Source organism: Pithys albifrons, chromosome 1, assembly GCF_047495875.1.
Source record: "Pithys albifrons albifrons isolate INPA30051 chromosome 1, PitAlb_v1, whole genome shotgun sequence".
Classification (NCBI taxonomy): Eukaryota; Metazoa; Chordata; class Aves; order Passeriformes; family Thamnophilidae; genus Pithys; species Pithys albifrons.
Window position 1 is genome coordinate 120,849,826 of NC_092458.1, and position 23,831 is coordinate 120,873,656.

General features: G+C 39.3%; 2 protein-coding genes across 2 annotated transcripts in view; both read right to left on the reverse strand.

The window, feature by feature from the left end:
* Positions 1 to 356: 356 nt before the first annotated feature.
* On the reverse strand, positions 357 to 18,563 carry PWP2 (PWP2 small subunit processome component). Its single transcript, XM_071566022.1, has 21 exons — positions 18,507 to 18,563; positions 18,213 to 18,325; positions 17,401 to 17,495; positions 16,920 to 17,019; positions 15,754 to 15,897; positions 15,205 to 15,340; positions 14,525 to 14,745; positions 13,496 to 13,639; positions 12,698 to 12,768; positions 11,435 to 11,571; positions 10,156 to 10,304; positions 9,381 to 9,528; positions 8,209 to 8,359; positions 7,700 to 7,880; positions 6,616 to 6,763; positions 5,600 to 5,708; positions 5,094 to 5,159; positions 4,510 to 4,728; positions 2,551 to 2,701; positions 1,420 to 1,494; positions 357 to 1,259 (listed from the first exon to the last, which is right to left on the reverse strand). The coding sequence occupies exons 1-21, from the start codon at positions 18,522 to 18,524 to the stop codon at positions 1,100 to 1,102; spliced, it is 2,736 nt and encodes a 911-aa protein (XP_071422123.1). The 5' UTR covers positions 18,525 to 18,563; the 3' UTR covers positions 357 to 1,099.
* Positions 18,564 to 21,730: 3,167 nt separating this feature from the next.
* The window catches only part of TRAPPC10 (trafficking protein particle complex subunit 10), a 41,159-nt gene continuing 39,058 nt past the window's right edge, over positions 21,731 to 23,831 (reverse strand). Inside the window, exons 22-23 of the mRNA XM_071566036.1 lie at positions 23,584 to 23,778; positions 21,731 to 22,758 (exon numbers count right to left, since the gene is read on the reverse strand). Coding sequence (XP_071422137.1) covers positions 22,520 to 22,758; positions 23,584 to 23,778 — 434 coding nt within the window. The 3' untranslated portion in view covers positions 21,731 to 22,519. The remainder of the gene's footprint in view (positions 22,759 to 23,583; positions 23,779 to 23,831) is intronic.

Sequence of the window (23,831 nt, forward strand, 5' to 3'; positions counted from 1 at the left end):
ACTTTGCTATGTCTTATTCAGGTAGCAAGTGTATCTTTAATTTATACACTAAAATTGTACAAATTGACTACATGTGTTTGCTATATATTTTGGACTTATTTTTCTCTTCAGCAGTTTTTAATACCTCTCCTCTATTCCAAAAGTGGAAAGTGACCAGAAAGTAAATCCAGGAGAACAGAATATACTGAAAAAAAAATCAGTTCTGGATCATTTCATATTTGCAGTCACTTCACTAACAAAGCCATTTCAACACATGGGTTGAAAGTATTACAAGTACAGATACAGTTCTTTGTACTCAGGACCTCACTGCTGTTATTAGTCAATTTTCCTGCCAATTCACAAAAAAACCAAGGAAATCAAAATTCTAGATTTTAATATGCTAATAACATTAAAAAACAAGACAAGAAAGGGTTTTCATTTGGAAAACCCCCCACATTAGTAACATATTCTCCTACAGTTTAAGTTACATTATTGAGTTGGCAATGTCCAAACAATTTTTACTACAGTATCTCAAGGTTGTTAATTAAACCTTTACAAAATTTGTACATCACAGTAAATATTCTCCCATAGTCATTGATAGGAGTGTAACATTTATTACTGAACCTTCATCAGATCTGCAAGTTGGAGAACTAAAAAAACTGTTCCAGAAATATGTATGTATTAAATCCAAGTAAAACATTTAAAAGAAGAGCAATTAAGAATGATTTTTAAGAAGGATAACAAGAGTTCAATGTATGCCATGACTGCATTACAAAACTCAAAATACTTAATGTACAAGGCATTTTTAATAAAGAATAAACTTCTTCCAGTTGTACTTTTAATTTCCTTAAGAACACTTTTTTTCCTTGCTTGAAATCAGGAATTATTAAAAGAAAGGGAAGCAACATGAAATCAATGCTGTCAAGTTTACAGCCAAGGGGTACACAAAATATGCCATGGAAGGCACTTTGCCTGTCCTACATTTCCCACCTAATTCATATGGAACTCCATCCACAGTGTCAGGAAGAGCTAATTGATGCCACTATGAGGGCCACTCTTTCTCAGTGAATACCACTGCATAAAATACTGCCTGAGGTTTACTCCCTCCCTGGAAGAGTAACTAGGAACTCAAATGCTCTTTATGAACTTCTTGCATAAGATAATCACTGTCAGAATCCAACTCTTCTTCATCTACTGATGTTTCCTCTGCCAGACGTTTCATGCCCCGCTGTTGTGAAATGGCCAAGGCATATTTGATGTTGTAGATGTTCCATTCACAGCTGTGAAAACAGAAACATCTTAGAAACAAGATTCCATTTTCCTCCAAAATAAAAGCACCTCTAGAAGACTGCCACTAATTCTCTAGTTCTAATAGCATGCTATCATCCCCTGAATTCCTCCAAGTTTTTGATGTAAAAGTTTATAAATAACAATACTTACAGTTTTGAAACATCTTCAAAATGACGCTGGATGCTTTTCTGGAGGAACTGAATCACAGGGAGAAGCTTCACTGACCTTGAATGGAGAAAACATGCAATTTTCACTGCAATTCGTATTTACATATGGAAATCTAGAACTTTTCCATATTCTTAAGATTTTAACAAGCACACACGACAACTTTTCAAACAAACTTCTTAAGATAATACAAAACAAAATCTCTTCACTTTTGAGTCTGTCCTCAATGATTATACTCAATATGAGGAAGTGTTTTTTCTAATGTCAAACAGCAGCTTGAAGAAATAATTCTGCTTGTTGGTAGCAATGACAGCTCCTTCCAGGAACTACAATACTTTTTGAACAAGGAAGAGTTTGTTTTAAATTGTCATCTTCCACTTGAACAGAAACAAATGGAGAAAATTTCTTCCGGTCATTCCAGTAAGTAAAACATTAATACCAACGCTGAAGCAAGGAAAGAGTTACACAACACACTGGTTTTTAACCTGCAGGGCTTCTTCTCAAATTAGCTCTCACTTAGCCCAGTTTAAATTTGTAATTTGCCTATTTTTGTTCCTAAAAGCCATTAAATTCTACACTATATTGGTCTGAATGTAACTCACAGACCAGGCCCAAGTTGTGGTAGAGAACTATATACAAAAGCAGAGTACTAACAGCTAAGAGAGCATGTTATAATCACAAGCTAAGTCTATAAAAATGTAGTCAGTACCTGCAAATTACCTTTCAGTTACATTTAAGATGCATAATTGTTGAAAAACTCAATTGCCAAACCTACTATCACTCTGGGAATCTTTATGCATTTACAGGCAAGGCAAACTATGCAAACTTTTATCTGTTATATTTGAAAAGGGTTTTGCAATATATCTTCACAAATCCAGCAACGTATGCCAATTTTATCATACACACTTGTTAGAATCATAGAATCATTTAGGTTGAAAAAGATCTCAAAGATCAAGTCCAAACTGTAACTTTTACCATTACTAAAGAAGATGTAAAAATTAAATAGTTCTAATTGTTGTGATGCATTATCTAGAATGTCAGTAAATGTTAAGTAAAAACTGTCAGGTTTTTGATTTTAACATGTTTGTGAGCATTTTGACTTTCAAAAGTTCTCACCTTGTTTTCAGTTTCTGCCCATGCAGCATGAGCAACTTGTGAGCCCAAATAAGATAGAACTCTAAGTGACATGAGCTCTCAAATGCAGAGGCCAGGAACTCCAATAATTTCTCCACATACAGGTCTGGGAGTGATGAGCAGACAACATCAACTGTGTAAAAACGAAAAAAAAAGCCCATAGACTTCAACAGAGTTGAATTACTATTTGGAGTAACATGAAAGAGACCACAGAAAAGCACGAGAGGAAGGATAAGAAGGCACTGTTTTGGCAATTGCATGATATTAGTGCTGCAATTCAGGGTAAAGTACCACAGTGTCTCAGGAGACAAGTCTCCCCTCTTTGAGACTTCCAATCACTACTGTAATTAAGAGCAAGAACTCCCACCTCCCCAGGTTTCCTCCTGACAGTATTATCCATACCAGCTCTCTATCAGAGCTTTTACTTTCACCCTTTCTTCCTCTTTCAGCATAAAAAACTTCACTGAAGTCGTTACTTCTGACTTCATACAAATTTCTGTATTCAGTGGCACCACAATAATCAGAGAAAATAAAGGACACTTGAAAAAGACAGCAAAGCCACCTGCCCACAGAGGAAATGTCTGAATGCTGACAGTAGTTGTGTAGCACACAGAAACACAATTTATAAGCATTCAAAATAATCTCACATGTAACTATGATGACTTCATTATATATAATCCTCCTGCAAATACAATGAACTCCCAATCTCTGCAGCTGCCCCACTGGCCTATGTGCCATTCAGCTGCACAAAAACACTCTGCTTTCAAAGAAACAGACACACATTAATTCTGTTAACAGTGGATTACATCACCTGAAATCTCCATGCCTCATCCTCTGCTCTTGAGGTTTTGTCATCTGCCTACTTAACCAGTCTTGCTTGTGTACGGGGAGTTTTTGTAAACTTTAGTAAAAGATAGCAAAGTGTTGCCAGACAGAGGCAAACACCATTATGCCAACACAGGTATGCAAAAGATAATTATGCATGTCAGGGTAAATCATCAGGCTTGCTCCCTGGGGAATAGGGTAAGAAAATCCTATAAAGAAGCTGTCTTGCAACACATCTGACTTCAGATGAGCATGTTTTGACTAAAGGAATTTTTATTTGTTCTAGATTAAACACTGCAAGGAAATAAATACCTTTCACTGGAGTAACAACAGTTTTTAATTAACCCAAACATAACAGAACTGGTTTTAATTTACGGTTGGAATTTCCCATGGTGCAAGAGGTCTGCTGCCTATTGCTACATCATTGTACAACTCCAAGTCTGGTTCTGCCTTCTTTCAAGTGTCATTAGGCCCTTGAAGACAGTAAAAATACTCCTCTCCTCTTCTAAAGATAAAGTCAGCTCTCTTAAGCCTCTCCTCAGCTGCCATGCACTCTGGTCCTTCAGTTATTTTCCAAGTCCTCCACCAGATGCTCCACAGTATCAATGTCTGTCTTGTTCTGTCAAGCCCAGAACCAGGCACAGTGTTCCTGACGTGGTCTCACGAATGTTCCAAAGACAGGACTCATCACTTTCCTCAAATTCATGATGACATCCTTGGTAAACAGCCCAGATTCTGGTTGCCTTCATCACACAGGCACACTGCTAGCTTATGTTAAACTTGCTGTGTCCCTCTAACATCAAGTGCTTCTGAGAACAGACATCCAAACACTTTTTACCTCCATATCCAGACCTGATCAAATTCCACATTGGAAAGTCACTAGATGAGTATGCAGTAGACTGGCAAAATTAAAACTCAAGTTAATACTGAAAAGTCTACTTGGTTTTTTTTAGCAAAAGACCATCCCTTCCTTTTCAGTCTCCAGCTACATCAAGAAGTCCTTAGGTATGAACTTTATAATTCCCTTTCCTAGAGCCCTTTACAGCTCAACTTATTTTGGCTTACATATTTTTGTTGACAGCTTGCTTAGCCAAATTTCATGGGAGATCCACCCACCTTCACCGCTGGGAACAGCCTCTATGACCTCCTGGATTAGTTTCTTTTCATTCAGCTTGAAGGCCATGATGATGGCCATGGTGTATTCCTTCTGATGCAGCGTTTTGCGTATATTGCTGGGTGTGACATCAATATCCAGCTCAAAAGGATCAAAAATTAGTCCAGCATCCAGTGAATAGATCATAAGACCCTCCGTGGTGGTGGCTGCCCAGCTTCGTCCTAGAAGAAAAGTAACAATGTTTAACAAATATTTAACAAAGAGTCCTCTGGAATGGAAGCAGAAGAGGAATGATGAACAGATGACCCCTCATTTGTTTTGCAAGAAGTGGACAAGACCAAAAGCTGCACACCACTGATGGATCTGTCAGCAATAACAATGTTTGCAAAAAAGACAGCTCACAGTGACATACACTTAATTATCTACTTATCTACTGCACAGAAAACCAGATACAACCTAGGAGCACCATGCCACATTTGCAAAGATATCCAAGGCACTTGCCCATCATTATTACTCCTCCAATGCTCTACTCTTTTGCTTGTTTTACATGGAATACAAAAATCCTAAATTAATTGCTGATACACACCTGTAGGAGAGAATCGCACACAGGTCACTCTTATTTCTGGTTTAAAGTGTCGGTAACTCATATCACCTAAAAGAGAAGTTTAGAAGGGATTTAATACATTCACCAAGAGTTCACAGTCAAGTTACCAACTTCAACTACGATGTTACCATTAAATAATGCAGAACAGGGCAAAACCTGGCAGAGTTAAAGACTGGGTAAGTAAGGGACAGTCCATGTCTGAGAGATCCTACAGCTAAAGCGGTGGGATTCGATTTTGCTCTTTGGAAATTTAATCAGGACTGTGAGGTTCCTTATCCAGGATATCCCTCCTGTTTTCTGTTAATTCTATTATGTAAAAGCACCCACCCATACACCAGCTGAATACTTTTGTAACAGATCCCTGTGTCTAGAGAGCATCCAGGGAATCTTAATGCTAAAACTAAGCTCAACAAGTTAAACCCTTCTTACCCATGTCAAAGGTTTTGATCCACATAGAACTAGCAACAAGAGCAAAGCCAAAGCCATACCTCTCTTTACACCAGGAAGAGGAATGGCAACACCATCTTCACCTCCACCCCCTTCATCAATCAGAGCCATGCTGCCAAATTCAGTCATTTTTCGCCGATCTAAGTACTCCTAGAAAAACAAAAAAGTTCCATTCACTGCACCGAATCTCTTTCCAACCAGTACAACTCACTTTAGAGTGTGGTTTCACATTATCACAATGTTTTATTATTCAAGAGATGCACTGTTTGCTTCCTCAGCTGCAGTCCTGCTCCTTCTGCCCTTCAGGCTCTAACTGCACTGTGCTAATGGAAATGTGGCCACATAGCTGTGCAAATGAGATTTTTAGGGACCTCCCTGACCCCCATTTTTAAACACCCATCCCCTCCAGGACTCCTTTCCAGATGGTATCTTTTAACCCACTTGTTGGGCTGCACCAGCACAGCTCAGGGCAGCAGAGAACCAAAGTCTGCTTCACAAATGCTGTGGTCTAACAAATATTCTTGGAAATACAGTCCCTGGAACAACCATCACTCTTCCAGGGAAGGGGATGTTGAAAAGGGTTACTGGAATTATTTTCCTTCTGATGATTTTCATCATTTACTTTTCTTTTGAAGAAATTTAATTTTGCATTTGGCAATATTCAAAAACAGAGTCTGTAAAGGTTAGTGATGATGTTCTGACTCCACAATAAAATCCTTCACTTCTCTACTAACACAAATAACTGACATCCAGGGAGTCAGTTTAATATAAAATGTTGATAATTTAAATTTTCACTTCAGTTTTAAGTTTAGTGCTAACTAACTTAGTATGTTTGAGAGTTCTGTTCATTCAATACAAACACACTACAATCTGGCAAGACTGTAATCAGCTGTCAGCAATTAATTCTGTTTTCTGAGAAATATTTCCTGCATAAAACCAAGAAAAAGAACCCATGCTTAACAAAACACTCACAAATCACACTTAATGAAAAGTTATACCAAATCCAAAATCCTGTAGGGGTGGGGGAATTAAAAAAATTACTCCTGTGCTCACATACCTCCATTGCATCTAAAGAATAGTTGCATGAGATTTCAAATTTTTTCATAAGAATCTGTTCCTTGACATTATATATACAGACAAATTTTGACAATCCACCTGCCAGAATTGACTGACCATCTGCTGAGTAACACAGAGTAGTAAAAGACCTGGTAAAGCAAGAGAAAGTAGTTAATTTCACTGTCACATCCAGGCTAAAAGACAAGAGTACAGTGTGAAGACAGAATAACCATTCCAAGAAAAAAGTGGAGATCCTCACCCATACAATATGCATATAACATACAAAACCATTTACCACAAACAAGTACCTGGTGCTTTAGTATGAATCACAATTTAGAACTTCAGCTTTTTAAGTACTTTGATTCTACTAATTCTGAGTCACAGCTCTCAGTGAGCTTTCAACTACACCCTACAGGACACTAAGGATGGTCATAAGAGCTAAACAAAAAACAGTGTCATGGCATGTTTTAATAAAAAAAAGGTTAAGAGCTCATCAGCAAAAAAAAAACCCAAAACTTCCTTTTTTTTCCCCAAAAAAGGCTGTTTCTTCTTTTGTTTGGAATGGGAGCAATATGGAAATAAACCAAGGGAAAAGGAGAAGAATAAAACACCTCTCTAGTGTACTTTTTGAAAGCACACAAATTCAACTTGCTTTTAAATATTACTTCACATGCATAGCAACATGTCATAAACTCCACACTGTATTTACATTTTTTTTAAAAAGTGCAATAGTTTCTGCATGCTAATAGTTAAGACACTGGTATTTCTGTAACAAGAAACCTACCACACAGCAAATTAACAACTTGTCATGAAAAGCTTGATATTATGCTACAAACCCAAATTTATAACTGATTAAAAAAATACACATGCTCAGAATGATGCTGAGCAGTGGATGAACACAGCCAAAGACAAAAGAGGATCCATCCAGATGTCAAGTCAGGCAGTGTTTTAAAATCCAAATTCAGAGTCAGAATACCTAAACAGCAGATACACTCTGAAATCTTCATGCAGAAACTAAATGAAAAGAAACAATTTAAAACAACCCAGTGTGGCACCCACTTTTCACTGCAATCTCATGTACATACTTGCCCTTGGCTGCCTGCTTGGCGGTTATTTTGTCAAGCTCCTTCCTCCCCATCTGAAGATCATGCCTTCCCTCAATTGAGCCAATCTGCACTGCATTTTCATGATCCCAAAATGTTATCTGTCCATTCAAAGCAGCAACTGCAAGCTCCTTGCCATCAGGACGGAAAGCAACAACAAGAACTGCAAAGAATTTAATTAACAGTTAAAAATGCAGTCAGATATTTCTCTAAGAAAATACCCTACATTTTCCTAGGATCTTATCTCAACTACCAGAAAAAGCTTAAGAGTAACAAGTGTAACTGTGCTTTTACCCTGGACAACATACAAATGTGTAGGTAATGATGAAGTTAAAGCTGGTATTAAATTAAAATACTTATTGCACTGTTAACCAAGTACTTTCTCAGCTTTTGGTTTTTATTATCAACAACATGTTCTGTTGTTCATTGTTGAAATATTTTAGATAATATTTTTATATTCAATAAAAGATGAAAAATGAAATAAAGATTACCATCTGAGTTCATTATTAGTGTCTCCTTAGTTCTCCAGCTGTCTAACATATCCCATAACTTGACTGTTTTATCCCAAGAGGCACTGGCAAGAAGACACTTTGTTGGGTTAAAAGACAAACTGCTGATGGGACCTTCATGACCTGCTAAGACCTAGTAAGAGAAGAAAAGGTATCATGGAATTAGGTGAAAGTAACTAAAATTCATATAGTTTGTAGATACAGCCATTAAACTATGCCCAATTACTCAACACATGATTGAGATCAGTTTTGGACACGTACCATGATACACACCAGTGATTCTCAGCTTTTTGCTTTCACAATACAGGTACTGTATTTCCACTATAAAAGCACCTACAAGCAGTCCTACGTACACACACAGCCTCTTTAGAGACCAAGACTTAGGAATACAGTGTGACAATTTCCACCCCTCTTATCAGAACAATCAGACCAACTGTGAATAAGCAAGTAATTGCTCTGAGAATTTGTATCTCCTGCAGCTGAAAACACATCAGAAAAAACACTAATAAAACTGTAACAGTAATACATATTTTTATTGGATGGAGCTCCTCTTCTTCTCAAAAGAAATCAAGGAAAGAAACCAAACTCAAAACTCTGGAGATACAGGCAAGTATATGCTGAGTTACTAGAGTGAACTTCATTCCATGGCTGCACAAAATTAAATACATGAATCGCTGAACTCTTCTTGTACAAGATGTACAATGTTTAAGAATTGAAAAAAATTAAAACCTTCTACCAAAAAAATTGTGCCTCTACTCTCTTCCAGCAAAACCCTCCATGAAATCTGCATTGGTCTTAATACAGCACCTGCAATTTCTTTATTACCTGCAGAAAACATGGAGAAAAAAACATCTCTGAACAACTCCTGGAGGGTTAAGACTCTTGAGTTAGCTCAGCAATACTGGTGTTACCTTATCAGCTAGAAAGACCTCATTACTCAAAAATTCTAAAAACTATATCCCACACAAATTCAGGGTGGTCTCCATGCAATAAACAAAAAAAACCTGAAAGCAACATAGTGTAGCTATGGTTTTTGAATATAACAAAAACACTCAATGTTGTATTGAAACCCTGCAATTAAACACGAAGTTACCGAGTACCACCACAATTTATACTGTGTTAAATTCAAGCTCTCCAACATTGTAGGTCCTTACATCCAGCAGCCTCCCACTCTGCATTGACCAGATGAATATTTCAAAGGAATCCTGGGAACCAGCTGACACAATCTCCCCACTGGAATCCACAGCCAAACAAGAGAACTGACTTGGTCGTGGAGACGTAAAGGTGCGGAAATTGCGGTATCTGTTGTAGGTGTGAAAATAAATCATGAGAACATTTTAGGTAGATTTAAAGGTATGTTTTACAAATGGATTTAAAACAGGATTTCATTTTATTTGTAAAGTCTTTTAAGCAATCAGCAGAAAAAATATTCTCTGTATAAAATTAGATGTGATGCCTCAGCATGATTCCAAGACTCAAGAGAAGTACTAAAAACTCTATAAAATGGAAGTAGAGCCAAAATTAGTCAAAAAAAAGAGCTGTCTTCTATTAAATAGTGTTTGTCCTTTTTTTTTTGAGAAAATATGGGCTTGCTTACACATCCAGCTCTGTGCACAGTTGTATTACAACAGCTCAACCACTGAAAGTATGGCAAGTGTTCAGTTAAGTGCCTTCTCCCCATTTGTGTAGAACCAGACCATGATCTTACTGAATTTCCAGCTTCTCTGAGAAAAGTTCTTCCAGAATTTTCTTTACAGAAACTGGATGGAGTGACAGGATTCCTAAATACCATCTAAATTTAAATCAAAGGCTGAACCAAAAATCAACAAGGCAGTATTCACATCAAACAAGTCATCAGCAGTTTGCTGTATTTTGTGGGGGTGAAAGCTGCAGGCTAAATGAGACACAGATCTTTTATAAAAGAGTTACCTGTGCAGATCAAAGGCACGCACTGTTCCATCAAGGGAAGCACTCAAAATGACATAGCCAGTGGAAGTAAAAGTTACAGCAGTTACACCACTGGTATGTTCTGTAAATGTGACAAAACAAAAGCTGCTGGAAGTGTTCCACACTTTCACCTGCAAGAGGGACAAGAAAAGACTTCTCAGAATCTCCATCTTCAGTTCAGAGAAACAATTAAAGTAAGAAGAGAAAAGAAAAACTAGTTCTAGAGCTCTGTAATAGCATACAAGACTTTCAATACTATCAGTAAGCAATTCTGTGCAAGTGAAGCAAACAGGCAATTGCTTAACTTTAAACAGCTTAAGACACATTTGCTACATGAAAATCTAAGAGGAGATAGATAAAAAAAGAACTGAAACAAAGTTAATTTTTAAGGAGAGCTGTAACACTTGATGAGCATCTTGAGCCCCCAAGCTTTGTACTGTCATAGATAAAGACAAGTGTCAAATCCAAAGCCAAATGTGAAGCCATTGCAGAAGTTACAACTGAGATGATATTTCAGTTGGGCTTTTCACCCTCAACAGAAGTGTTATATATTTAGCTTTCTGCAGTTTGGGAATTCTGGGGTGGCCCATTTTGAACCCAAATGGCAGAAGCCATAACTGGCAGATCCTTTTCTGGGATTCAAAAGAATTGATTGGAAATCAGCTACTATTGTTGTTCCATTTACGTGCCAAGACATTGTGGGATTGCTCTACAAAACATCTTCTGAAGAAAGTACACACAGCATATCATTTAAATGCAAGCCATCCAAGAGAAACTATTGTATATTTTTTTAAATAACAAGCTTCTGGAATAGTGTATTTGAAAAAAAAAAGTTGGATTTTTAAAAATAATTTTAAATTAATTTCATAACAAAACCAATTTTTAAAGGGGCATGAATTTGGGTGACTGAAGTTCACTCCTCCCAAAATATGGAGCCACTGTAAGCATTCATAAATTAACATTTGATGAATTAGACATTTTTGTGTTTATGGTGACTGGTTCTATAATAATTAAAAGAAACATCTGCTAAAAAGAGTAAGTGATGCAATTTGCAGAGACTAGCAGTAAGAAATCAAAATATGTATGCTCTAGAGAGAAATACAAAAACATTTAAGAAGTGATGATGTAAAATCATTACTTTATATTGAGAAAAGTATGTATCAATTACAGTAACAGAGCTTTCTACATAAAATGGAAAGTCAAGCTGCTTGCTATTTTATTAAGACTTAAGTTCATATTCCAGTAATACTTCCCCACTTACTTTCCCATCCTCCCCTCCAGTCACTATGTACTGTCCATCTGGAGAATAGGCCACGGAAACCATGCTGTTGAAATGGCCCTGCTGCTTCAGCACGTAGGACTCGCTCTGCCATTCCCACACCAGGAGCTGACCCAAACCTGTAACCACAGGATGTACCAGAATTATGAATATAATGACCCTGAAAAACCAAGTCACAAAGTACACAACTGCAAACAATGGAAAAAACCCAAAAGACTGATGCAGGCAGGTTGCACGCTGCATCTTATCAATCCTAATCATAGAATCATAGAACTGATTGGGCTGGAAAAGACCTCTGAGGTCATCAAGTCCAACCTTTGCTCCAACTCCAGTCCCTTTACCAGATCATGGCACTCAGTGCCACGGCCAATCTCAGTTGAAAAACCTCCAGGGATGGGGAATCCACCCCCTCTCTGGGCAGGCCATTCCAATGCCTGATTACTCTCTCTGTGAAGAATTTCTTTCTGATCTCCAAGTTAAATTTCCCCTGGCAGAGCTTGAGCCCGTGCCCCCTTGTCCTGTTGCTGAGTGCCTGGGACAAGAGACCAACCCCCACCTGGCTAGAACTTCCCTTCAGGTAGTTCTAGACAGAGCTGAGGTCACCTCTGAGCCTCCTCTTCTCCAGGCTAAACACCCCCAGCTCCCTCAGTCTCTCCCCATAGGACTTGTGCTCCAGTCCTAATAAAAGCCCTTTTCTATTATAACTTCAAGGCAACTTTCCTCAACAACCAGGAGCTGTTACTTGGATTAATGTTCTCAATACTAAAGCAGCAGTGCTATGAACCAGCTGATAAATGAGCTGGAAAGAAAAGCAATGCTGCATGTGAGGATATGATCTTGGTTTCCATGCAAATCATTATGGACTGGGTGGGAATGTTGGAATGTCCAAGCAGGTTTGTGAAATAGCAAGTGTAGTAACAGGCAAAGGAAGAGAGAATAGACCACAATGAAAGCATATTATAAAATACAGGGGATATGGGCTTTACTCAATCTCTGCTGGAGTTTTTATATATGAAACATCTCTTTTTTTGTCAACAAAATATTTTCCTGAATCACAAGAAATTTGTAAGGACAGCTTGCTTAGGGATACTCGTTTTACTCTATCTAGACACTACATTTATGAGACTATAAACTATTAACAAAAGTTTAACATTTGGAGTCAAGATAAGCAAGAAGAATTTGGACTTTCACATCCACCATATTCCTCATTTTTCCATGAATACAGACCAAAAAAAATTTACAAACCTGAACATCCAAAGGCAATCCAGTCACCAGTGCAGTTGATAGAAATAGAAGCTATCCTTTGGTCTGAAATACTGAAGTACAAGAAATACCCAATAAACAAACTTGTGTTTTCTCATCTTGTGTGATAGAACTTCAAGTCTAATGTTTATTATCGTTGTTCAAGCAAGTTGTTTGATTGTTTTACTGAACTTCTGTACCACTGTAACATGAAAACCCTCACACAAATTCTTTCCTTTGTTATACTCAAAACTACCAAACAGACAATATTGCCTTATTTGGAATGAAGACAGAGTATCTGCAGCCCAAAGATGTACTGGCCAGCACAAAGTAGAACTCCCAACATTTAAGAAAATAAAAGGGTTTTGTACATGGAAATTCTCTAGCTGGCATCCTATAGCCATGGAAAATAATTACGATTTTATTTTTCAACTTAGAGACAATTTACAGATAGTTTTACATATGCCAGACATTTTTTCAGCTATTATTTTCTATATTATTTTCTACAAATAAACTGAAAACATGAAAGTCCACATTGTTGAAAAAAAGACAAAGAACTTCTGAGTAGTTTTCTCATTCAGACCTCACTTTTCCCTAATAACCTAAGGAATGCAGTTATATGGTATTTATTATATAAATTTACAATTCTGCCTTTCCAGAACTAAGAGTACTAAACAGATAAGGCGTGTTTTAAGATTTTTGTGCTCTATTTATTCATCCTTTGCTACTAAACATGGTGTGTTCTCAGTCAAAGAAACAAGCCCAAACCCAAACAAAAATAGTGACAACCCCATACCTCACCTCAAGGAGTGGATCAGATTGAAATCTGGAAGCTCGTGGAGGTGAAAGACTCCAGAGGCAAAACCAGTGACTAAAAGGTGTGTTTTCTTGTGATAGGCTGCAGATGTCAAGTTATTAAAATCTCCCTCTTTATTGAAAAAATACCTGGCATGAAAGAAGAAAGAAACAAGCAACGTAAATGAAAAAGAAAGTCATGCTGTTAGAGCTGCATTTCAATATGAGCAAAATATTTTGATCAAGGTATCCTACAGTAAAGCTGAAAAGTAGGAGTTCCAGAAATTGCTAAGTACATGTACTTTATAAAATACACTTAAAAAAAGATGTACTTTGCAAAGCTAGTGAAAGGTAATTCTTCTCTTTTCTCAGTGTTCACAGCTGATACAGCAACCTGATAATCAGAAGTGATACTCATCACATGAAATGAGAGGGATTAAGTTAACCTTAAAGGAACTGTCCTTTTGATCACCTGATGCCAATCTGGATGGCTCCCATGAATTCACTGGTTATTCTTCTGTATGTGACTCCACTTACATTGTACACTCTGAATTCCTTCCCTATGGAAGTTCACTAAAGCTAATTCAAACCTGGGTTGGGGTAGGATACTTCCTTTACACCTCCTTCAGTCCAGGACACTGAGAACACTTAAGTTTATCAAACATTGCTGTCATCTCCTCAAGTCAATCAATCCCTTCTTGCAAGAAATCAAAGCCTCTAGACTTAGAGGGTACTGTAATAATTATTTCATTTACACTTTTTGAGTTTCAAGCAGTAACATGCACACCACATGTCAGTATTCCTTGTATTATTAAAATCACATTTTTTATTTGGAAGATGAAAGTTATTTTCTTTCATATAATCAAGGTAAGACAAACAGGTGCTCTGCCAGAACAATTTTAAATGGGATCTACAGTAAATTTTTTAATCCTGGGCAGTTTTATACAGCTTTGAATGAGTGATAATGGATGAAAAAAAGCCCAACACAATAAATCCCCATGAAAACATGACTTTGGAAAACTGAAAACCACTTACTTGGCAACACGTGAATATTTAACCTTTCCTCTAGTCTCCTGCTCATCTGGATGGTCTTTTCCATGGATTTCTTCACCCTTTGGCTCTTCAAGCAACTCTTCATCATTTTCTCCTGCACTCTCTTCCTTGGCTGCATCTTTAGGGGGCATGGGCTTCAAACCATCCAGCTCTGTGTCACACTGCCACACACAGAGAGCTGCATCCTGGCTGATTGTGTACAACTAGAATACAAACACACAAACGTAATTACTCAACACAGACTTGCAGAAGGGTTAGCAAGTGTGCACTCTATTGTGAGAGTAATACATTACTTAATCCTCCAGAATCTGAGGTGCTTTGATCTGGAAATTTCACCTGTCCTGAGAACTGGCAATTTACTTTACCTGCCCTCAAAAAATTTTTGCAAGGACCAAAGGCAATTTGATTACCAGATATCATTACAGCTAAATAATTTTTTCATATTTAAAACTATAATGTTTTAGGGGAGCAATTTTCAGTAACTTACCTTCTGAAGTTTACTTTTTCATGGAATTGTAGACTCCCAACCACAGCAGAGGAGTCAAGAAACATATTATGTATTTTCTAATTCTGACAAACTGTCAAAATAGTAATTTACAGATGAGGCTCTGCTTCAACTACCTTAATATTAAGCTTGAAGAATGTTGTGTGATTATACATACATCCAGACTGTTCTCTTCAAAAAAGCAGGCTACTATGATATCTTTATGCCCTCCAAGAGAGTAATAGATCAAGTTTTCCCATCGTTCTGCTCCAAACACCCACGTAGACATGTCCTTGCTCCCTACTGCAAAACACCTACAAAAGAAAAGGCATTTTCAATTAGAACACTGGTTTGCCAAATTCTGCACTGGGTGGTAAATGTTCTGAGCATGACATCACTTTAAAGCAATTTCACACAGAACAGAGCTGTAAACTGAGGCTGGTGACTGCAGCAAAAGCAGAAGGGGTTTAAATACATTCAAAATGTCAACAACATTCACGTTCCTAAGATATATTTCTTTTATGGATTACTGCACATTTTCAAGCAAGAATCCATTGCTGATCCCAAATATAAGCTTTTTTTTCTAGTCTGACTAATTATATTTTTTAATGCATGACAGAATTTTTAAAGCTAGTACAATAGTTTAGAGTAAAGAAAATCCACAGTAACACACAAACAAATATTAACAACATGTGCAGGTAGACAGTGCTTTAGTTTAACAACTCACTTGGAATCATCAGTCCAGTCAATACATGTTGTTTCATCATATGGACCATAGTATGTTTTGTCCAGAACAAATGCATTGAATTCTCGTTTCTTCCCAGGAGCATGGTACAGGTAAGCAAGGTTGTCTTTTGTAATCACAAATTTCCTGTCATTTGGGGCAAAAAAAGCATAATTGCACACCAGGCTGTTAAATCAAACAACTGCTCAGTACAGACTGCAACGCAATGAAGCAAAACAATGTTAAAAAGGTTCCTGCATTACTGAAAAAATAAAAATGGATTGCTTTTGAATGAAAAACAAACAAAAATTATTTTCAGATTGGTGTTATTCCCGAACTTATGCACCATGAAAGAGAAAACTTTCAGTAAAAATCACTTACCGTGAATAGTGAAATATTTATTCTTAAATTCTCACAAAAGAAGGAAAAGTTCAAACACTCAAAATGGGATATTCTATTTCAATCTCAACTCCATATTTTAGCCACTTTCAGAAACACAAAGGATGTGCACCCCTGTTACAGATATCCTTTATTATGGTCCTCTTGCCAGTATAATTCCCTAAGGCAGAGTTGTGATACTGACTTGCAAGCGAAACCTCATTCAAGACCCCTTCAAGTCATTCCCAAATGAGGAATGCTGCCAAAAGGAGAGCTTCACACTTTTTCCTCTCACCCTTCTGATGCATCTAACATTCACGTCACCACACCTTGTATCCCTGACCATGCAGGTAAAACATAAAGGATGTGAAATGAAGCACCCAATTGAGAGAACTGCCTCTTCCAGTAATGCAGTTCCCTTAGTATAACCCAAACCAGCAGTGACAATGCAACCCCACAACTGCCACTGATTGTCCCCACTGAGGGCTCCTTCACCTCACCTGCAATATACAACAGCAGTCAAGACTGACAGCAAATCTGTGTCTCTCAAAGTCCCAACACACACATCTGTAAGAGGCAATGCTCCTGCCAGTATCTGTTTCCAAGGCTTTGCTTTTCCTCTTTTCTTCCCCTCTCACCCTTACAGATAAAGTGACTCTCATCAGCTCAAAACCTCCCCTAGGTTCATGAATAGGTCTAACCCCCAGATTGGTCAGAATGTCTTCATAATCACAACTAGTTTATAGGGTAATTTCTGCTGTCTGGTTCTAAAGCATGCACTGTTTACTTACTTGCCATCAGGGGAAAAGCTGACACTGTGAACTGGCTTGTGAAAATAAAACTGATGGATCGCACATTTCCCGATCAAACTGACAAGCAAGGCAGCTCCCTCTGTAAGGGCAGAAAAAGAAGGACCATGAAAATAATCAAATTCCCAAAGAAAACACAACCCTAGAAAGCTTAGTTTCTTTTCTTACAGGGAAAGGAGGAAAGTACCTCCTCAAAATTTTCAAGATAAGCATGTCTTTTCAAGGTAAGTGTACTTAAGAAAAAATACCATCAAAATTAAGACACAGTGTCTAAATTCTGCAAACAAGTTCTTTTTAACTACTGTAAATAAAGGTATCTTTCTCTGAAATTCTAACATAGCTTTTAAAGCAGAGCACTTCTAACTTGTGTTAATGCTGAATACCTAGCAACACAGATTTTTCCCTCTCTAGCCTGTATTTTCACTTCTTTCTTTCATAAAACACGTCTCCTTTGTGAAAGTACCTTCATCAATTAGAATGGCGAGACTTCCATCTGGAGAGAGCCCCACGCACACAATATTAAGCCGTGTAGCCAAAGGCAATGTCTCACACTTGTTACTGCAAGGAAAGGATAAAACAGTAAACTGGGGATAAGGATGTAGACAGAAGAGTTATTTTCAGAATCAATGAAATATGGTTTAATACCTATCATAAAACCACAGAACTGACTCAGATGTCAAACCTCTTAGCTGTCACAATGCCACGAACACCAACTATTTAGTTGTTCTGTGCAGGGCCAGGATTTGGACTCAGTGATCCTTAGGGATCCCTTTCAACTCAGGATATTCTATGATTCTACATGAGACACGACTGGAATACTGGCATAAGGGACATCAATCACAACCCTGGCACACCGCAAAGGCTGATGATGGTCTAAGCTTTGTCATACACAAGCGACAGACGCACACAAGGAAACCATTCCACTAAATATAATGCAAACCATTCACTCCCAATTTGTGTCTAAAACACACCTTCACACACTTCTCACGCTATTCTCCCCAGGAAGCGTCGCACAAGCGCCCCACAGCCATTCCACCGGGGAGCTTTCTGCCTTTTAACACCAAGCCTGAAGTTTCCTGGGATGCCTTGGAAGGCCGAGCATCCCGGAGAGCCCCATGCAGAGCCGCGGGAGCATCCCGGACCAGGCGGCTTCCCCTCGGGCTCCTCGGGGCTTCGATCCCCCCAAAATCCCGGTGCTGGCAGCGCCAGGCCCTCCCGACCGCCCAGAGGGGGCCGAGCGAGCGGGGAGCGCCGGGGTCGGGGGGGCTCACTCACTTCTTGAGGTCGAAGAGGGAGACTCTGTTGCCGACGGGGCTGAGGAGGGAGTTGCCATCTGGGGTGAAGCTGAGGTTGCCGCGGCGGTAGACGGTGCCCAGCAGGCCGGAGAACTGCGGCGGGAGGAAGGGGACGGGTGAGAGAAGGGAGAAGGAGAGAAGGGGAGAGAAGAAAGGGGAGAGAAGGAAGGGGAGAGAAGGGAGAGAAGGAAGGGGAGAGAAGGAAGGGGAGAAAAGGGGGGAGCAGGGGAGCAGAGGAGCAGAGGTGCGGGGGAGAAGGGGATGCCGGACTCACCCGGTAGGCGAAGCGCATGGCGGGCGCTTGTGCAGGAGCCGCGCCGGGAAGGGGCGGGAGCGGCGCGGCGGATTCCGCACATGCGCGCGGGGAGGTGGCGGGGCGGCCCGGGAAGGGAACGGGAAAGAGAAGGGGAAGGGGAAGGGGAAGGGGAAGGAGCTGACGGAGTTGCTGCGAGTTCAGCCCTGCTAACAGGTGGTTAAACCCTGTCGGTAAGGCCGGTCACGGAACCACAGGTTGGAAGAGACCACAGTGGATCATCCCAGAGCACGCGGCACAGGGACACGGCTCTGGAATGTCCGCACTGTGAGGCTCTCCACGTGCTCTCCGGGCCGGTTGTTCAGTGCGTGGTCACTGCACAGCAAAGAGGTTCTTCACCCTCCCAGTAGGTGTTTATGCACATTAACGTCGGTCTCCCCTTCTCCCGTCCCTTCCCGGCACCGGCGCTGTGGCCCCAGGGCAGGAATTCTGTGCCCCTTGTGAATAAATCCCTCCTGCTGACTGTTGGAGCAAGGCCTGCTTAGCCTGGAGAGGCGAAGGCTGAGAGGGGATCCCGTCAATGCCAGAAATGTCTCCAAGGTGTCAGAGGATGGTGCCAGGTTCTTTTTGTAGTGCCCAGCGACAAGATGAGCAATGGCCATAAATTAAAATAAGCTTCAGCTCCACATGAGGAAGAACTTCTTGATGTTGAGCGGGTCAGAGCACTGGAACAGCTGCCCAGGGAGATCTGGAGTCTGCCTCCGGAGACATTCTAAACCCACCTGGATGCACTCCCGTGTCACCTGCTACAGGTGACCCTGCCTTGGCACAGGGGTTGGACTGGATGATCTTTAGAGGTCCCTTCCAACCCTGACAATTCTGTGGTTCTGTAATTAAACACTGAATGACCTGTGTGTAGATGAGGCAGGTGTACTTTAAAACAATTAGAGTTGCAGTGGAGGTGTGCGGATGGTTTGGTTATTTTCTGTGAAAGTATAAAAATAACACAAAGAAAATATATAAGGAAAAGAAAGAGTTAAAAGTAGGTAGTGAAAAGATATCATCACTCATGGATCGAGACTTGATTGTTGTAATTTCAATGAACCTTGGTCAGAGTGATGGTGACAGTCTTGTTCCTTTCGGGATAGGGACCCAGGAAACAAAAAGGTCCTTGGGTTGTATACATTAAAGGTTGTATTAGAACACCTAGATCCCTCCCCAGGGAGGGAATTCTTCATGTGTGATGCAACACTGAGGCATGAACCTTCCTCTGATGGAGAGTTCCTGAAAAGCAACAGGAGGTGCTTTGGGATTCTTGGTGGTCTCAATCCCCTTCTCTTGTCTTGCCCACTCCTTGACCCCACTGCTGCACCTGTGCTGTGTGTTGTGTGGTCACCATGGACATGAACAGGAAAACTGGCACCACAGAGTTGTTGCTCTGCTTCCCTATGGCCTCACATCCTGTTCTAACTTGCCTGCTTGAATGGTCATTGGTGTTTGAGGCATAACAGTCCATTAACTCCATACTGTCCAGGCTTCTACAGCCAGGCTGCAGCTCCCAGATGGGGCAGGATCTGGGGAGTGAAGCAGGAGGAGGATAATCACTTACACGTGGGATGTGCCTGTCTGTGTGTCTCTTTGGGACAGTGGGACAGACACACAGACAGCCTGGAGCCAACAAGCTTTAAGGATGTAGTAAATCAAGATGTTGATGTATGTCTATGTATGTGTTGCCAAGTTGGCAAAGGACTTAAGCTCTACATATGTACCCTATAGCTGAACTATCTTCATTGTGATACTAAAAATCACACCTCCAGGGTAACAAGACCCTGCCCAGATGATGACCCTTCCCCTGAACAGGTGCAGAATGCAGCTGGGAGTATATAACATGTATGGAAATTACTAACCATTCCTAAGAGAGGAGCTGTGCTTGGGAGGTTACTGACACTGAACTTGGGTGTATAAATGATGGTGCAGAAAGTCCAGAGGGGTATGCTTGATTTGTGGAATAACACAGAGCACCCAGCAACGCTTAAATAAATAAATAAATAAATAATCAACATCTCTCTCCAGGGTGTAATTATTGGCTTGTTGCACACCAGGTAATGAATCTGATTTTTACAAACAACAGTAGCTTTGGCTAAAATTGATGAAGCAATCACTCCTTCCAATAAAATAGAAGCCAGAGCAGCAGAGAAGTTGATTTCTTTTTAAAACATGTATATTTAGAACTGTAACGCTTACAATTTCATTAAACAATCTTAGTACAATGTGTTTAATCTAACAGTATATTACAGAACAATGTGAAAAATGATTTAATAGCAAACCATGAAAATGGAATTAATAATACCTGCAGTGTCAAAGTCACTAACTTGTTACCTTTTCCAGTCAAAGAATCCCAGCAGTCATTCGCACTAAATGATGCTTTGGGTTTTATCCCGAATAAAATGGTATGATTTCCACAGAGAAAGGGCATTCCTTCACAGAAAGAAGATGCATAATAAGAACATTTTCAGCTAGCAGGTCTACTTCATACATCTATTTAGAATTTCTTTTTTTAAATAGAAAATAATAATTAAAAAAAATTTTAGACCAGTGGAGGGTGCCTATTCATTTTTTCAATGTAATTGCTGTTCTTTTTGGAAAGAGGGTTTGTTTTTTATTTCCCATTTATAGTTTAGCAGAAACTGAGTTTAGAAAAAAATAATAACAATTCATTTGTCTAATGAGCAGCTCCTCACTTTAGTTTTACTGACAAGTATTTGACATGGGACAGTTTCCTCTGTGGAGTCTGTTGACAACGCACCATTATAGATCTGCAAGTAGAAAAGGTCATTCTCACATTAAATGCACAAGTTTCAATATCAGAAGCAGGACATCAGAAGAAGTTGTAATTTTTCCAGTCACAGGTGGATTTGCAACATTCACAAAAATTACACTTTTTTTTTACATTTTTTGTATTTACATGTCAGATATAAATAATGAAATTCTTTAAGTTACATGTTTTAACTTCGCTTCACAATTATACTACACCTGCAAGCTTTCCTATATCAAACCAACCTCTTTCTTTCATCATGAATGCAGAAGTCTGGCCTCTAATCAGTAATAATTACACTAAGCCTTTATGATGAAAGGTTGACTGTTCAAGTATCACATCATACTGAAATTTTTGCCCCAATTTAAAAATTGAGGCAGCAAACGAAGCCACTTGGAAATGGTAATAAAAGAAATTAACCTGGGAACTTAATAAGCCAAATAATTTATTATTAAATTCTATCAATATCTTTCTTTGGTAAGAAATATGCAAGAGGATGACCCAAGCCCACCCCAAAAAAATCATGTAATATGTGACATCACAGTGTCTACTCTGTGAAGGAGAAAGCCTCAGAAAATTAAGGAATTTTGTTCAGTTAAGATTGTTTATAGCAGTAGCTCTTCCATGCATCTAAGTATGGAAATGATGGAAGTTTAATATAAAATTGCAACGGCAGGAATTAACAATGGTAAGACAAACAAACAAAATAAAACCAAACCAGAAAAGCAACTGTCACACCAGTGAATGTGCTGTTGTATGCTCTGTTATGTTTCTGGCACGTGTGTGGAAAAGCCTGTAAATTATTACGTAAAAATTCAAGATTGGATGATTATATCATCCAACTCTACATTCTAAAATATGTAGGAAGCGTGAAACAAATCTCTCAGCTGCCCAACAGAAAATAAAGAAGTGGTCCAAATACTTGGATTTTTTGCTTTTGTTGCTCTGTGTTTTGACGCAGGATGTGACTGACGGGAGGAAACCCAATAGCTTACACAAAACATACTAAAGTGGCAATATAAACTAGCTGACACAAGCTTCACTGTACATTTAAATTGATACAATTGTCTGGTGCTTCCATGGCCAGTACACGTCGAGCGCCATAGGTCTCCTTAGAGTTAATGTTACAATGAAGACTAAATCAGGTCATTATCCTTTAAAGTGCTTTCATATCCAGTTTCTAATGGGTCTTTGTGTTCCTTGTTTCCACAGGGAGTTGTCACGTGACATTGACTTCCAGAACGTGGTCGTCCTTGCTGGGAATGACAAGGATTTGCATTCCCGCGCTGCTGTTGAACACCTGACCTGGAGAGAAGGCTTGGAGCCGGGGCATGGGCAAACCTTTGTGTTCCCCGCTGGCTGTGGAATGCAGGCTGCCTCTGCTCCTGATGCTGCTGCTGTCAGCCTGATCATCCACATTCTTGTCCACAGATAGGTTATCATTTTCAATCCAGCTATCTGTTTAAAACAAAGAAAACCATAGTTTTATTCTACAGACTGATTAAGCAACTTAAAATATCATTTCAGAGCTCAGACACACAGCTTACATGTTCACAGCTACTGAGCATCTCTGCTGGGGTAACAGTCTGTGCACCCTTTTGGCCAGCACCAGATGAAATGGTGAATTCTGTTGTTCTCTAAGGAAAATTTCAGTAGCGTTACCTCACATCTGTCACAGGCTAGAAGGGTGCACACTGGAAGTTCCTGGAGCTCAGCTGACAGTATGTTGCTTGCACAAGTGAATTCTCACTATGCTCTGGGACTACTTTACAGTACAGATAAATACTCTAAATGGCAGTGGGAATGTAAACTATTCATATAATCTGGTTTATATGCCACAAATTTTCAGCTGTTCTTTCATTTTGTACTTAATCCCCTAAAAACTGAGAAAAAATTTCAAAGCTAATGAAGACCCTCTAGATGTCCAATTTACAGAAAATGAAACTGCAGGATTAGAGGGTTATCAAATAGTTTTCATTTGATTATAAATCAAGGAAGAGAGAACTTCCATGAGAGTAACAACTATTTTTCAAACTAATCTTTAAAGGAAATGTAAGAAAACAATGCATTTATTATTCCTCCTCACAGACTTAGGTGGCAACCCAAATTCAAAGTTCCATTAGAGCAACATTTTACAAGTTTTTTTCAAATCAGAACTGTGAGTGAAGGTAAGTAACAAAGACACCTGTGAGTACTTGCTCAATGTATTTCTCGCCTTGCACAAAGAACACAGGAGAAGCAGAGTAAATTCTTTAAGTAGCCACATAGTCAAGAGAGCCTTACCAGCATCAAGTTGCATGGAGTGAGCAGAATGGTGAGGGAGGTATTTAAACAATCTGACATCAGGGAAAGGCAGATTTCCTGCAAACAGCGGCATCACTTCCATGTGGACTTTGTGAGTTGCTCGAGGTGCTACAGGCATAGATATCACTCCAGAACTTTTTCCACAGACTGCCCAGTTACTACTGTTGTCAACAACTGCAAGAATAAAGAGCAAACACTATAAAAGATCTTCTGTGAAAAATGGAGAA

Coding starts and splice junctions, on each gene's coding strand:
- PWP2 (XM_071566022.1), bottom strand. Junction 11,572..12,697: donor GATTGCCTTTGGATGTTCAG/GTTTGTAAATTT, acceptor CTGTGGTTACAG/GTTTGGGTCAGCTCCTGGTG. Junction 4,729..5,093: donor TGTGCGATTCTCTCCTACAG/GTGTGTATCAGC, acceptor CTTTTCTTCTAG/GACGAAGCTGGGCAGCCACC.